This window comes from Solea senegalensis, linkage group LG13 (assembly GCF_019176455.1).
Source record: "Solea senegalensis isolate Sse05_10M linkage group LG13, IFAPA_SoseM_1, whole genome shotgun sequence".
NCBI lineage: Eukaryota > Metazoa > Chordata > Actinopteri > Pleuronectiformes > Soleidae > Solea > Solea senegalensis.
The window spans coordinates 10,463,801-10,480,077 of record NC_058033.1 but is presented as its reverse complement, the minus strand read 5'-3'; the positions used below and the strand labels follow the sequence as shown (position 1 = coordinate 10,480,077).

Here is a 16,277-nt window from a genome sequence, read left to right as displayed (position 1 = left end):
CAGGCAACATTATGATAGCAAGGATGATATCATGATGTCATGAGGCATGTGTTTGAATGACACTGTGATATTTGGGGGAGCCCTATTATCAGGTGGCACTGCTACTAAGCATGTCACACACACACACACACACACACACACACAGTGTGACAGTGTGACAGTGTGGTCGGTTGCAGAGTACTATGAAAAAATATGTGTCTCTCTCTCCCACACATCACGTCACTCTCCTGTCAGTTCCCTACTGTCTTACAACTACAAGAAGCAAGCAGACCAGTGTGTCTGTCAGTGTGGCCTATTTGAGTGCAGCACCACCATGCCGGTGTGGCAACAGCAGGAAAAGCATTGACAAATCTTTGGAAATTGGTATGTAATGAGCAAATAAACACGTACGGATATATATTCAGGAACCTCATGGACGATGTTTCAGACTGAGCTGCCCCTCAGTGTCCAAGAAGGAAGCTTTCAGGGGAGTTTGTGTCCTATTCAAACCTTGTCTTGAGGGAATAAAATAATAATAAACAAAATAAACACCATGTTTAAGCTTTAGGAAAGTTGTAAAGTGGGTCAGCCTAGACCGTGCGCTCACATGTGTGGAACAACAAGCCTGTCTGAAATGTCTCAAGTGTAGCCGCTGCTTCAGCTCTTCTTTTTGAGGAGCGCGTGCTAAAAGCTATTGACTAAATGTTTGCTTTGTCAGGACAGTTTAGATTGGGTGAGGGATATTGTAAACAACCTATAAATAAACCTGCATTTCAATTTCCTTTGCAAATATTAACTTAAAGATGCTGATAAGATGTCACTATTCCTTCCTCGTCGCTTCATGCAAACAGGCACAGCTGGCAGTGATTTATGGTGCAGTTCAGTTAAGTAGGAATTGAGTAATGACAGCGAAAAATATCAGGGTTTTGTACAGGCTGAGACCAAACACAACTACAGCTGAAGGTGTAACAGGGATTCTGTTAACACCAAATAACCTCAATCATATTTACATAAGTGGATTAAGATGTTTACCACTACATGGCTCATGCCTGATTACTATCATAATTGCTTTTGGGAATTCAAATACAATTTCCATACAGACAAACCTTTTGCTTGTTGTTTACCTCTGCTATTAAGGCTTCCCCTGCACTCCATTAGGGTGAACCATGACATGCAACTTGCCAAAGTTGGATTTAAAGCCATGCATATTAAAGGTTTCTTTAATTTAGCTGCAAGACAATCACACACGGTTGTAACACAAGCCGTGGTAGTGAGTCCAATTATGTTGCTTGTGATGTTGTTTGCACATTTTGCAGAAGTTTCCAACTTTTAGTTTGGTCATTAAAGTGCCTACACTAATGAGGTAGAACCGTGTGGTTATTAGAAAGGAAGAGAAGGTTGTTTAATGGCTTCCATTACAGACTTGGTTAGTTCACTCCATTATCTGTGTGGACTGCATCCCATCATAGCCCATTGATTTAAAGCAGGGACAGGACAACAATGCAAAGCAACAACAGGAACATTGATCTTACCCTGCAGGAATCACGACTCTTTGACAACCAGCACAGAGGCCATTCCTCTTCCAGTTATTTCATTACACAACCGATGCTGATGCTCAGCTGATGTGCAACATTTCTATTTGTCAAAGTATTTGCAGCAGCCCCACAGTGGACTTCACAGGGATGTTAATTACTGCGTTTGTGTACATTTGCATATCGTAAACTCCAATTAAATAATAGCGGGCATGTTTATAAGCTTAGGGTTGGTTAGAAAGCATGTGTGTGTGCGTGTGTGTTTGTGCATCTGATTTATTTGTGCAAATATTTCAATGTGCATGTGGGCTGCTCAGCAGTTGTTTGGATGAGCGATGACACGATGGCAACCACACAACAAATCAGAAAGAGTTACACACAACGCAGGACATGGAGGATTATGTTATGAAGCCTGTTTGCTCTGATGACTGTTTATTTTGGCCGTGATTTGTGTTTTGTTTGGAATTAAACATTGAGTCCTGGGAAATTATATATATAATTATATACATGTTTGTTGTCAAGTCCTCATTGTTTGAGACTGAGTCAAGTTTCAATGTAATATAATATGTAAATAATGGGTACCAATATAATATAATATATTTTTTTTATGTATTTAAATTAAGTTTAACTACATTGGTAATAAAACAACATAGATGACTTTCCACTGATTGAATTTTGTGTTTTTATTTCAGTTTGATTCCTTGTTTGATTTTATTTGCCTGTGTAAAGAATGTTATGTTCAATATGTATGTGAAATGTGCTATACAGATAAAGATTAATATAACATGATATATTTATTTCGGAATATATGAATATCTATATATATATATATACCTAACAAAAACAATTCTTTTGAAGAAAATGACTCTTCGACTCCTGAAAATCGTCATTGACGCAGAAATATCATTTAAAGTGACATTTTGAAAGAATGAAGTTGGCCATAGTGGATCTGGTGGTGAGGTGACTTATTATGAAAATCATCAGGATAATTCACTGAGAGTGGATATAGTGCAGGCGGCTAATTAAACTGCATTATAGCACAAACATGCTTTCAGTTTTTAAAGCTCTCTCGCAGTTCCCTCTCTGTGTCTAATTACAGCCTAGCATCACAAGTTCACACACACACACACACACACACACACACACGCCCTCTGCACCAACCAAAGCAAAAAGCACTTTATTATTATTATAATATATATCTTGCTAACATCACTAATACAACCAGTGTAGCACATATATATACTTTTTCAGATAGCATATTTCAAATTCAGATTCTCTTCACCTCACAATTAGATATGGTTAGGATTCATGTACATGATTCTTTGAGAACACAGTGTATTTAATGATCCTTAATTCAATTATCAGATGTATTTGCTCCCATTATCTTTCATTAGTACAAATGGAACAACATAGTTTCAAAGAGCCCATCAAAACAAACAACAACAGGTGTTATTGTTTTCTTTAATTTAAGCTTTATGCCTCCATGAAAAACACTACATGATTATTAGCGATGATAATGAAATAATGGAGTGTTTCCAGAGCAGAGCAAGAGGAAGAAAGCCAGCTGATTTTGAAAGAAAATCATTCATAAACTAAATAAATATATATAAAAAAGAAAATAATATATGCATATATATGTATATATATGCATGTACATACATTTTATGTTAAGTGTTGTTCTCCACTTTCATTTCTCTGCATTTCTGTCTCTTTCCTGTCTAGCCTTTGTCCTGAGTTGTGCATTCCCCAAAGAGCCTGCTGGTGGAGAGGTTTCAGTGACGCACCTCCATGCCGGTGGAGAAGCCTATTTCCAGTGTTTCACCGGCTACAGGTTGCAAGGTCCCAAAATGCTCACCTGTCGCAACGCAACTACACCTTACTGGAGCGGAAAGGAGCCCCAATGTGTGGGTAAGATGCATGTTCGCTTATTAAACGGTATCTAAACCCATTTTTCTAAAGCTGAAAAAAACTGACCTGAGTGAGGGAGAGGAGGAGGGAGGGAGAGTGGGGAACAGTGCTGGGTGTGTGGTCGGGTAGGGAATTGTGTCACCTGTCCGACCAACTGAAAGGTAACAATGTTATTGGTTAGGGCTGAAAAAAGACAGGGCACTGCAGTAAGTTACAAGTGGTGGTGAGAGAAAGGTGATGAATCGATGTCTTCTGCTTTTATAAAAGGGGAGGAGTCTGGGACAATGAGCACTTGCACTGATTGGACACGAAGGTGACAAAACGGAAAGCCTAAGACAAACTAAGAAAAATTCAAAGTGTAAATGGGCTAGAGAAATAACACACAGAAAAATGGACTCTCCTGCAAAGCTGCCCCCAAATTTAAACTATTACGTTTGTATAACAGAAAGAGAAGTCTACCCATTACTTGGTTTAGTGTCTTCTTCATCTTCCCAAGCTGGCGATTTCACCAGTCATGCAACAGGGCAAGGCTGAGATTGGCCTTTGATCTTCACCTCCGCTGCTCTGACACAGTCATAATAATCCATGCCCAGACAGGCTTTGACAATTTTGCCAATTGGCCACTGAGCCCAGGGTAGCTGAGAATCAACCACCATTACGACTTGTCCAGTAGTCAAGTTGCCCGTGTCCTTCTGTGGTGGCTTACCTTCAAAGCCGTGAAGGGGGTTGGTCTGCCGTCTCAGGTAGACCAACTAAGGTGTTTCTTGACTTGACTCCCTTCCTCACAGAATCCAATATTTCCTATGTAACAACCACTGTGTTCCTATGTAACAACCGTCCTATGCAGACAGAGAGGACGATATTAAAAAAACTTTAACACCTTAAAAGATTTGCGAACCATACTGTTGAGGTATATTACTGACAAATAAATAACATTCATTGATTCTCAGTTTGCATGTTTCATTGAAAAAATAGGAATATAAATCTTGGAAAATCCTGGAAAATATTTTGTAAATTAATTGTACATCCCATCTCCCGGGCCACACGGTGGTTTAGTGGTTAGCACTCTCACCTTGCAACGAGAAGACCCGGGTTCGAGCCCCGGTTGGAACAAGGGCCTTTCTGCATGGAGTTCTCCAGCTTCCTCCCACAGTCCAAAAACATGCAATGTGGGGATTAGGTGAATTGGACACTCTAAATTGACCATAGGAGTGAGTGTGAGAGTGAATGGTTGTTTGTCTCTATCTGTGTGTGGCCCTGCGATGGACTGGCGAACTGTCCAGGGTGTACCCCGCCTATCGCCCGATGTAGCTGAGATTGGCACAGCACCCCCCGCGACCCTCTGGTGGAGGATAAAGTGGTTAGATGATGACTGACTGATCCCATCTCCCATGAACCATATGCGACTAACAGTACAAAAAACATAAACATAAAAATAAGAAATCATAGATCGATATTTAGCACCATAGTGGTCATAAATATATATGCATATGCCACATAGGATCACCAACACGAGGCTGTATCAGTCTCAGGGTGAGATATGATAGTTCAGCATGTTTTTAACAACTTGAAAAAAGCTGTTATCATATACTAAGAGCACATTTTCATTCAAATTTGCACAAACCTTCAACTGAAAAATTGTGGGTAGACCTTTCTTTGGCTTTCCTCTGGAGTACAGGTGGTTTTGATTAACAGAGGCTTTTGCTGCATTGTCTCTTGGTGCATTTATTACTTACAGTTTAAGGGCAGATGAGTGTGTGTGCATGTGATTAGCGGCGCACGGGGGTTATTCTTTGGAGCAAAACAAGGCCGTTGGACCTGCTGCCTTAATTAGAACTGGGCTGCATGACTATCCTTCTCCTGCTGGTAGAGGCTCATCTGCCAGTTTTCAGTATTTCTCCGTGTGTCTGCCTGCAGCTGCTCTGAACTGATAGTGTTAGTGCTGCTGGTTTGCTCTTTACAAGTCCATCACACACAGTCACACTCTCTTATAGACCCAGATGAGTCGCCAAGTGCAGCCCAGCCACAGTCCACTGGATATTGATGGTATCTGTGCTCGAACAGGGATTTTTCTCCGAAACCCCTACCATAGCTGAGCTGGTGTCATTACTTTTCCTCATCTCTCCTTCAACTTTTTTTTGTCTTTCTCCCCTTTCTCACTTTTTCTTTCCCATACAGCATCCTGTGGGGGGATGATAAAAAATGCTACCTATGGACGTATCGTCTCTCCTGGTTTCCCTGGCAACTACAGCAACAATCTGACATGCCACTGGGTCCTCGAGGTCCCTGAAGGCCACCGGCTCCACATTCACTTTGAGAAGGTGGCCCTGGCAGAGGATGATGACAGGTGGTGTATGCATGCTAAAACCACATTGAGATTAAGAGTTAGTGTGTGTGTGTGTGTGAGTCTTCTGTGAATGGATGGCACTGGAACTTTAAACTAATTTTCTGAATAACATTATAGCTCTGGATGGGACATTAAAACCCTCAGAGGCTATAAATAAACCAAATGTTTAGGGAGTGACAGATGGATGTGAAAGGACCCTTTATCATTATAAACCGTTAAGTGTTCCATCAAGCGAATTAATTAAAGGGACTACAGAAGGTAGTGAGAGCTGGGAAAAACACAGTTGCATGACATTTTTCTCCACTGATACACATGGATGTCTTCCTCGCACACGGCCATTCACCTCATGACCGAGTGGTGAAGTATATTATCGCAATGTAATTACAGCCAGCAGTGGAACGGTGTGCAGCTCACAGACAGTTTGCAACTTTTATGTGTCTTTTACCTTTCAAGGCTCACTTAAAGGGGCTGTATGTAAAAAGGAAAAACTGCAACCATTGCAGCTTAAATGGATCCTGTTATTACGGTTCAAAATAAAAATGTTGGTTGCCGAGAACCTCTCACAATCAAGGAAAAAAGAAGCTGCACTTTTACCCAGTGTTACAATGTGGTCACCTGCTCCAAACTGCAGAGTCACAGCGGCAGAGGTTTATCACATGATGACTGCAAAAACATTACGTACATTAAATAAACAATGTGTATGAGAGTGAGAGAGAGAGAGAGAGGGAGAGAGACCTTGGCTGAAGTGCAAATGCTTAGCTTTTCAGGAGAAAATTATCCACATTTGCATCTGGCATCAAACTAGAGAGGAGGGATGGTGATTATACTAGACAAAGGATGTTGAAGATGGAGCCGACAGGCAGGAAGAAATGAGGAAGACCACAGAGAGGGTTCTGTTAGCATCTCACTGCCAAAATGCCAGTTCCATGTGATTAAAAAAAAATAATAATAATGTCAGTGGATTCACCTGAACTCTAAGTCTTCAGATGTTGAAGTACCACTGTAGCTGCTTTATTGGATGGTTGGCAATTGGTGTAGCAACAGACCAAAACATAAACGTACATAACATTGACAGACTTTGTAGGCTTTAAATGAGCATTTATTTGGGGACGACAACGACTGAACCATTGTTAACAGTGAAGTCAGTATTTCAGTTTAACACATTTCCGTAATCTCTGATGACACATCATGGTCATTTCATCGTCATGGCCACTTAACCGTTCTCCAGTGTTTCCGAAGGCACAAGACCTAATGTTATCATCCAGACTAAACATCTCAACTAATTACATTACTGGTCACTGCTTTCATTGGATTTTGAGTGTTCTTAGTCACACCTTTAGCTTTACCAGTCAAAATTGAATTGAATTCTATCGGGATTAAATGGGTAAAATTATATAATGCTCATCCAACAGAATGGAAATAATCTCTCACATGCACGCACACAAATCCACAACCCTCGTGTCTCTTCTTTGTCGCTTGCAGTTACACACTAGATGATATACTACATTGTTTCATCGAGTAAAAAGGTATAAACCAAATGCAGTGATGATTTATGGTTCTTTTTTTTAAAACAAGCGCAGTTAAAATTCACCGGCCACAATGGACCACATTTAATGCAATACATTTCTTCCATACAGTATGTACTTTTAATATATATATATATGTATGTATATATAATATGTTTGCAGGCTGCTGATAAAGAACGGCAACAACATAGACTCTCCACCTGTGTATGACTCGTATGAGGTGGAGTATTTGCCCAATGAGGGTGTTCTCAGCACTGGACGTTACCTGTTTGTAGAGTTCACCACAGACGGTACAGTGACGTCCACTGGTGCAGCCATCAGATATGAAGGCAAGTTGATCATGCAGATTGTGACTATCCATGACATACAAACGTTACGGTAACCCTGCATTCACTGTGTTTGCGATGTATTCCCATGCGTCTGCAGCTTTTGCAAAAGGCACATGTTACGAGCCCTTTGTGAAATATGGCAACTTCAGCGGCAGTGACTCCACTTACAGCCTGGGTGCAGTGGTTGAATTCTCGTGTGACCCCGGCTACACGCTAGAGCAAGGCTCCGTGGTGATCGAGTGTGTCGATGCAGAAAACCCACAGTGGAATGAAACGGAGCCAGCCTGTAGAGGTGAGTTAACATAAAAATTGCAATATTAAATAGATTTTATATATATATATATATATATATATTTATTCAATGAAATACCAGTGATCGTTATTATGTCTCGCCAAGCTCTTTCCTCTGATCCATGATACATTTCTTTTTCAAACTGTAAAATGATTCACTTTGATTCATGGATTTGAGATAGAGATTAAACGGGCGTGCAATATTTGTCCTCAGATGAACACTAACAAACTGTAAGATACTATATCCCCCAAACTGAACTGTGGTCTACCCCTTCACCTCGTCAAACACACACACACACACACACACACACACACACACATACACACACACAAACTGACCTTACTCGCTCTCTCTCTTTGTTGCCAGCAAAGTCTTATTCCCCACATGCAGTGAAATTGATAAGCTCTGTAGTAAAGCCAGATAAGAGAAAATTTAATTTCTGCCCCTGTTGGTCATGGTCACCAAGCGGTTCAGTGGACACATGCAGTTTCAATGTCAGGGAGCTTGAATGCTGCATTTCAGCAGATTTTTTCTTACAAGCATTGTAACAGAGGGCCACAGCAGACCAAGTTCATCCTTTTTTTTTTGGGGGGAGGTTGTGTGGTGTGCTCTTAAACTCTGCAGTGGGGCCACAGCGCTAGTTACTTGCCCCTCCACTCCAGTGTCACCATCTGTAACTCTGTCTCTGTCCCAGCCAAAGCTCTGTCATCACGCTTGTTTAGGTTTAAGTGAAGTGTTTATGCATTATTTGAGCATCAGCCTGCCCACTGACTGACTCGCGTTCATGTATTTGGCTCCTGAATCCAGTTTATATGGGCTCTTTGCGCAGCAGTCCCTTTGACAGGTCAGTGGTGACTGAGTTCCATTTAGCCTCCTCTGTTTCAGAGTGCATGCTGGTTCACTGTCACACTGTCCTGACATCCATGAACTGAACAGAGCCGTCATTAATGACCTGCTTTCCCCAGTAAAGGAAGTTTAAATGGCTGCTGTGAAAAGTGCTCATTGCCTTTGTTATAACCCTTGTCTGACGGAGCAGCTCATCAGCTTTTGTATTTCCCCTCGGGACCGACTTGCTTGATTCACTCTTCTACGGAAAGGTGGTCACGTGACGATCACATCTATATATGAATTGTGAATGAATGAAATCCAATAGTGAGACTGCACCACTCCCTCGCATCAGGGAACTGCATTTGACTTCATATAACAGAGAGGATGTGGTTCCTCTTTGTTTATGTAGTTAACTTCCACTTTAGAAACATGGTTTCACAAGATGGGGGGCCTTTGTAAAAGAAGTCCCCTTTTACCTTGAAAGTAATTATTCCCTTTACAAACAAACTTATAACATACTTCTGTAATGTTACACACTGGACTAAACTGAAAATGGACCTATACATTAACATACGGTGGACAAAAACATACACGATAGTATATATAAGATAGATAAGGTGTATTATATCTATTATAGAATATATATGTACATATACTGCATAGAGTGCTAGTAGATTATACATATTTACTGTTCACAAGACCTTTCAGATACATCTAATTCTGGTGTATACCCCTTAAGTGGCTCTTTGGCATTGTGTCTTATTTCAAACATATATGACCTAACTTAAAAAACAACTTTTCTTGTTAACAAGAGCAATTCACAACTATGCAGAAGCCTGAGAGCCGTGTGACGAGGACTTAAGCTGTCTATATGTATTCCTTTCTCCAACTTGAGGCTTCTGTGTGTTGCAGCTGTGTGCAGCGGGGAGATCACAGACTCTGCTGGTGTCGTGTTGTCCCCTAATTGGCCTGAGACCTATGACAAGGGGCAGGACTGCATCTGGGGCATCCATGTAGAAGAGGACAAGAGGATCATGCTCGACATCCAAGTGTAAGAGGCTCCACTCAGGTGGAAGACTAGAAATAACACAGAGAGTTCAAACAAGAGGTCAACTCTACCTAGAGATGTTAAACACTTTGTCTCCTGACACACACACACACACACAGTTTCTGTCTCTTACTTTCCTCTCATCGACATAGACACATACTTCCATGCACATGGGGCTGGCATTCTGTAGCTGTTGTTGCCAATTAGATATGTTTTCTTCTGTTTCCCTCACCATTTGCTACATTAACAATTCTGTGAAGCTTCCAGCTCACTCTCTGACCAGATTAGCCAGTAAGCCTCCCTGCTCTCACTTCCCTGGTGTGTGTCTCAGAGTTGGCTTTGAAATGAATATGCTCTGGCAGTGAACTACTCAGAGGCACTTATCCACCCAGGCGTCCCGACTGTAATTCAACACACACTTACAGAAACATGCACCTGCGCACACATGCCAGAAACAGTGCACACACACATGCATAGTAGGTGTACGCTCGCTCTCAGCCATCATTGTCGGTGTCATTGTCCCCTCAACCACACACACACGCACACACGATGCATCCTCGCTTTCTCTTCCTCATTTAAGTCATTTATCACAAACATTAACAATACTTAAACATGATATGTATAATTCATGTACAACAGTACTGCAATCCCAGTTTAAAACAATGTAGAGAGCAAATCTGCCTCCTTGCTTGTACTATTTACGCCACTGTATTTTCACTTTGGTACAAAAGGTTTAAGAACCACTGCGTTGGTTGCCAGTGGAGGAAAACACAGAGAAAAAAAAAAAGGTTAAATAACCTGTTGTTACACTCTATTTTATTTTATGAACATTAAACATATTATAGTTAAATGTCTCATGTCAGCTAAGCAACAGCAGATTGACAGCAGCGGAGACAGCTGGGTGACAACAAACAGACTGTGACCGTGTGAGTATGATTGTGGAAAGGGTGTAGTCACCTCCCAATTCCAAGAGGCGTGGCCAACGGACGAAGATGAAAATGCCTCTGTACGCACTTGGATAGGCCTATAATCAATCCGACCTATAATCAATCAGGATTATGACTGATAATCCTAGTTTTCTAGGAGCGATCTAGTAAACACATCTAATGACTGCTCCGTGGAGCAGCTTAAAATGTAAGAAACAGCTGAATCAAAATCAAGTATAAAGCTGCTAGATGTCACTTCTCTGTCATCATCACATTAAATAAACTAGCTGTATCAAGCAAGTATTTTAATTTAACAAGTTTTCTTGATTTGTGATGGCGGTCATTAAAAAAAAAAAAACCTTTAATGTGTGCACAATAATCTCCATTATGGGTTGCTCCTCTAACACAGCTGTATCATTTTATTCTTGTCGGAATCTGTCTCATAATTTTTCAATGGGCTTACACCCTATTAGAGCACAAAAACTACATGAGTGATTTGTTTTTGTGTGTATTTTTTTTTTGTTTGTTTTGCTTGTAGCACTTGCAGGCAAGAGGTCATGAAGAGGTTAAAATTGAACCAGCAGGGATACTGCCCGAGGTTGTAGAATAATAGAATCACTCAAACAGTGGCCGTATTGGTGAGAGTGGTCATTTATGCATGCAGGCATCTGCTCCCTCCAGTTTGTTTTTTTCTGCATTCATAATTCATTCGTTCTTGTGGTAAGAGTGAATATGTCTGAGGTCTGATGAAATAACAGGGATGCATGAGGTGGATGCTGAGCAGACAGATTTCAGTTGTAGGCACACGATGTGTTTTTACGTGTCGGTATTTCCTGACTCCTTTAGGCACTAAAACAAAAAGAAACTATTATGAGTTTTATTTTGAGGCCATTTCAGTAGCGGTTGTGTGGTTGCCCTAACATAGAGGTTCTCAGGTTTTATCTCTCTGTATGTTGCTCTGGTTATAGGCTGGTCATCTGACCAGGGTGAAACCTGTCTCTCACCCAGCTGTGATTGACTTCAGCTTCATGGAAGCATAACTGTTTGAAGAGTAAACTGATTTACGAATTGTTGTCCTAAAACCATTTGTGAAAAAAGTGATATACTCTGTAAACAATAACTTTAATGGATAGAAACTTCACCATCATGCTCAGCGAGACTCATCGACGATTTGAATATGGCTTTGTTGACCAAATGTCAAATGTTAATTATTATTATTAGTAATAAAATAGACACCAGTGTCCAAAATCAATTAGTTGGATGTTATGTTGAAGTTTGTATTGACAATTGATTTAGGTCAACTGAGAAGTAACATGGTTTGTACATCATTCAATTAATAATCTTTTCAAGGCGCATGCCATATCCACAAATTCAAAATGGTTGAATTCCAAAACCCTCCTTCAATTAATTTCCTGTCAAATGTGTCACTTTTTATATAATTTATATAAAACATATTATATAATATTTTATATAAACTGAAAATAACCATCATCAATGTGCTTATCTACCAAAAATAGGAGGAAAAAAATGCTTACATTTGAAATACATTTTTTATATTTAATTTATTTATTCAACTTATAATTTCTATTAGATTGAATTGTGTTATTCAAAAATGTGTTTTGTACATCTTGAAGAAATCCAACACTCTTCTCCCTGACATTTTGCCATCAGCATTTTAGTTGAACTTTGCACCTTTATATCTAAAAATGTACTTCCCTAAAATCAAATTTACAGGGGGGGGCGTAATGACCCCCTGAGATTTTAAGGCCCTCCAGTGGGGGTCAGGCTTCTGGCCTCTTTTTTCCAGCAACACATCTATTGGCGTGTTTCCACCTCGCCTCGGCTCGGCACGGCATGGCACGGTTAAGTTGCATGTCCACTAGCATAGTACCTGGTACCAGGTACTTTTTTAGTAGCCAAGCTATAGATCAGTTAAACAGACTTAACAATCTTAAAAATGTGGGTTAATCTCCAACAATTACGAGGGAAATGTCTAAAATCTCTATATTTAAAAGAGGAGTCCGGTGTATTTAGCGACAGCACAGCTAATCACGAGTTTCTAGTTACACTGAAAACGACTGCTTCACAAGTCTCGAGTCACTCGTTTGTGTGTGAGTGTCGCGTGTAAAACGAAGTCCCGGCAGTTTCACGCAGCCGTGCAGCGATGACTCCGCCCACATTGAGTAGGTACTATTTTTGTAGTGGAAAACCAACCTAAACCGTGCCGTGCCGTGCTGAGGCGAGGTGAGCTGGGACCATAGGTGGAAAATACCCTGATATCCTCATATACATGTGGCATAGATTCACAGATTTAGGGAAAGTGCCTAAGTTTCTTCATTGTCCCATGTTTTGTATGCAGCTGCTGCTTGACCTGCACATAAGGGCCCAAAACTGTTTATCTCACACACTTCCAGGCACTGAGATATAAGAGCTCCAGCTCCTCATGTGACCGTTGGAAGGATGAGGATAATATTAACATTAATAGTAATAGTAATGGTATATAAAATAGTAGGGAAAGCATGTCATGATAAAGAGTGAGTGCTGAGAAGGAGAAAGAAAGAGAGAGTGAGGCAGAGACGGAAATACCACACAGGCTGGCTGGTGTGGCCCTGCTTGCCTCTGTTTTAGGTGGAGCTTAAGACTCAGTGATTAATGTTGAAAGTCGACCAGTCCATTGAGGGTAAGGATTTTTTTTTTTTTTCATGCAGCAGTAAACAAGTTTGATATGAGGCAAACTGATTTTCATTCAGCGATTATTTTTATTTTTTTTGAAATGTCTCCAGCCTTGAGTTTGGTTTAATCTGAGCCACATGAGGCCACTCGCTGCAAATGAATGTTGCTGCTGTGGCTGTGGCTCCAGTTCATCTCAAGGTTGGTCATGCATGGCCCAGACAACCCATGGCCTCTCTGATCCCCCGTAGACCCCATCATTACCCGCGTGTCTGCTCTGCTCTGGGTTGAGAATAACTTGCGGTCAACATGTAATTTGTGTGGACGGCTGTTTATTTGTGTTGCGCGTGTGCATTATGCATTTTTAAATGGCCCAAAAAAAAAAATGCACTCGTGGATGAGAGTCTCATTATGAGGGTGGGCACACACTTTTCCACATTAATGAGAATGTTTTCTGTATTATCATTCATCGCTGTGTCTCTGCTGGCAATTACAGAGGAGCAGTGTTCATAATGAAGTCTGATTAATTCATTTAGGCTTAACAGGAGGGGAGGGCGCTTTGCTAATTAGCATGGAGCATGACTCGAGACAAGATATAGGTGATATCTTCACCTGTGGAACACGGGAAGGTAAAATGGATCAGATGTGGGTTGTGTTTACACACAAATGTCTCACAATTCAAGACACTGAGGTGCAGCAGCGTGTGTGCGTGTGGAGCACAATCAGATAAGGGATGCAGCATTGGGTTTGCAGAGACCTCTAGTGGAGAATCTGAGCATTACCACAGCAAATCCACTTGTTTTGAATGTGGGTGCCTTCAAACTAAAAAGGTTTTTTTTAACCGAACAAGCCTGATTCAAAGATGTGTATGAGGAAACAAACAAATATCAACACTGAAAGTAATGTTCATTCCCTTTGAGTTACGGGGGGAATGCAGTGGTTGCTGTTGGATTTCACTTGACGTGTCAGTGAAGGCGACAACTCGCCTGGAGGCTTGTACAAAACACAGCTGCCATCCCCTCCGGTTTGAGCTATTACTATTTCAGAATGTTTTGGCAGTTTTCAAGAGGCAGCGAAAGAAAGTACCTTTATAAAGTGCATTAAACTTTTTTTTTTTAAAAGAAATCAGAAAAGGAAAGATGAAACTTCAACTGGATGTGAATTTTTTCCTTCAGACTAATTTTAATGGGATCGGTGTACAACAAAAGGGAGAGTGACTGCCTTCCTGACCAGAGGGGAAACCGTTTAAAAAGGAGCCAGGTGGGATGACATTTGGGTGAAGTAATTGCCAGGTTGCTGCATCGTAGGCAGCTGAACAGCCTGCAGTGATTCACCACTGAATGCTGTGCAAGTCTGGACTGAAGGCACTGTTCATTTGGCAACCTCTCGGTGTTGTCACCAGGGTTTTGAATGGACTTCAGAGCGTGGAGCAAATGTTTGGGGTCAGAGGGAAAATCACTGCAGAATCCTTGATTAGTTTATGTGACCCAGGCAGCTATTTTGGAACCCAGAGAGGAGGAGAGGTTGCAGGTTGTCAAATGGGAAAGCACGGGCTTCGGGATAGTTTTCAGAAACACCATGGCTGCTCTCTTGACCTTGCCTTTTGTCTAAAAACTGACCAGAATGTAGATGTTTTTGCAGAAAGGAGAATTGGTATTTGTTTTGGTGGATTTCAGAAGGAAAAAAAAAGGGGCATTTGGTGTTGATGTTGCACGAATTTAAATTAAGAACCCTTTTTATTATTATTTTTATTATTATTATTTATTTGTACATTGTTGTTGTTTTTTTGGATAAAGAATAAAAAGTGCCAAAACTGTTTGTGGCATGACTCACCCAACCTGATGTTCATGAAACAAGAAGATGACATGGTGATGGATGTAAATTAAATCATTTACATGCAGAAAAGGACAATAAAATGTGTTTTAGATGGGGAAATGGCTGTTATTCAGTACAGAGCATGTACTGTTTGAATAAATGAGATGATTCTATCGATTACAGTGAATACAGGGACACTTTTGGCATGAACACAATTTATTTATAGGCGTCTTTTAAGACTCAAGTTCAAATATTACCGTGCAACAATATAAACACAGAAATAATTTGAATTCTACAAAACATTTTAAAACGCATTTCAACTTGTACTAAAAATTCAAACAAGAAGAGGTTTAGTTGGATGGAAGAATGGGACCTGAGTGCACGACTGGGTGTGTTGATGTGGAGGAGGTTGACTGAGGGGGTGTGGTTTTGATGGCCTTGAAAGTGAGGAGCAGGATACATATTTACGGTATTTGACAGGAAGCTGGTGAAGTTGCTGCAGGTAAAGAGACGCAGACAATATGACTCAATGAACTGAGACTCAGTTTCTGCACAGGCCTGTGAACCTGAAAAGAAAACCAAGGAATGTGCTGATCACATTTGCCCAAAAGCAACATGGCATACCTAAAAGTAATACATTTAGTTTTTAAATTGCCGATACTGTCGGTATGGGTTAATTAAAAACACTTTGTATATACAGGCTGCTTTAAGGAGTGGAAAGAACTGACATAAATAAACATGAAGTTAGAAAGAAGATAAAAAAAAAAAAAACATTGTACAAAATGGTTAAACAATATTAAATGTTTAAGGAGAATGACATATTGAATGGTAAATTAAGTAAGAAAAAAAACACATACCAGTGTGTTTCAGCCAAACTGTTATTTTTTTGTAATTTTTCTAACACACACTTAAGTCATTTGTCCTTGCCATGTTCTCATGGTGTGACTATGTAGAAGTGAGTCTGTCAATAAGCGGCACAAACAGAAATGTGACATTCAGAAGTGTTAAATTCTTCCCTAGAAAATATGTCTCCAATAGGTGAATACATATTTTATATGTTCAGATATGCTGTGTTTT

At 40.4% G+C, this 16,277-nt stretch overlaps 1 protein-coding gene across 2 annotated transcripts in view; it reads left to right on the top strand.

The window, feature by feature from the left end:
- The window catches only part of LOC122779168 (seizure protein 6-like), a 121,921-nt gene that overhangs the window by 92,305 nt on the left and 13,339 nt on the right, over window positions 1-16,277 (top strand). For both annotated transcript variants that reach the window (XM_044041289.1, XM_044041290.1), the window contains exons 5-9: window positions 3,234-3,419; window positions 5,598-5,766; window positions 7,455-7,621; window positions 7,719-7,913; window positions 9,654-9,792. In XM_044041289.1, the coding sequence (XP_043897224.1) occupies window positions 3,234-3,419; window positions 5,598-5,766; window positions 7,455-7,621; window positions 7,719-7,913; window positions 9,654-9,792 (856 nt within the window). The remainder of the gene's footprint in view (window positions 1-3,233; window positions 3,420-5,597; window positions 5,767-7,454; window positions 7,622-7,718; window positions 7,914-9,653; window positions 9,793-16,277) is intronic.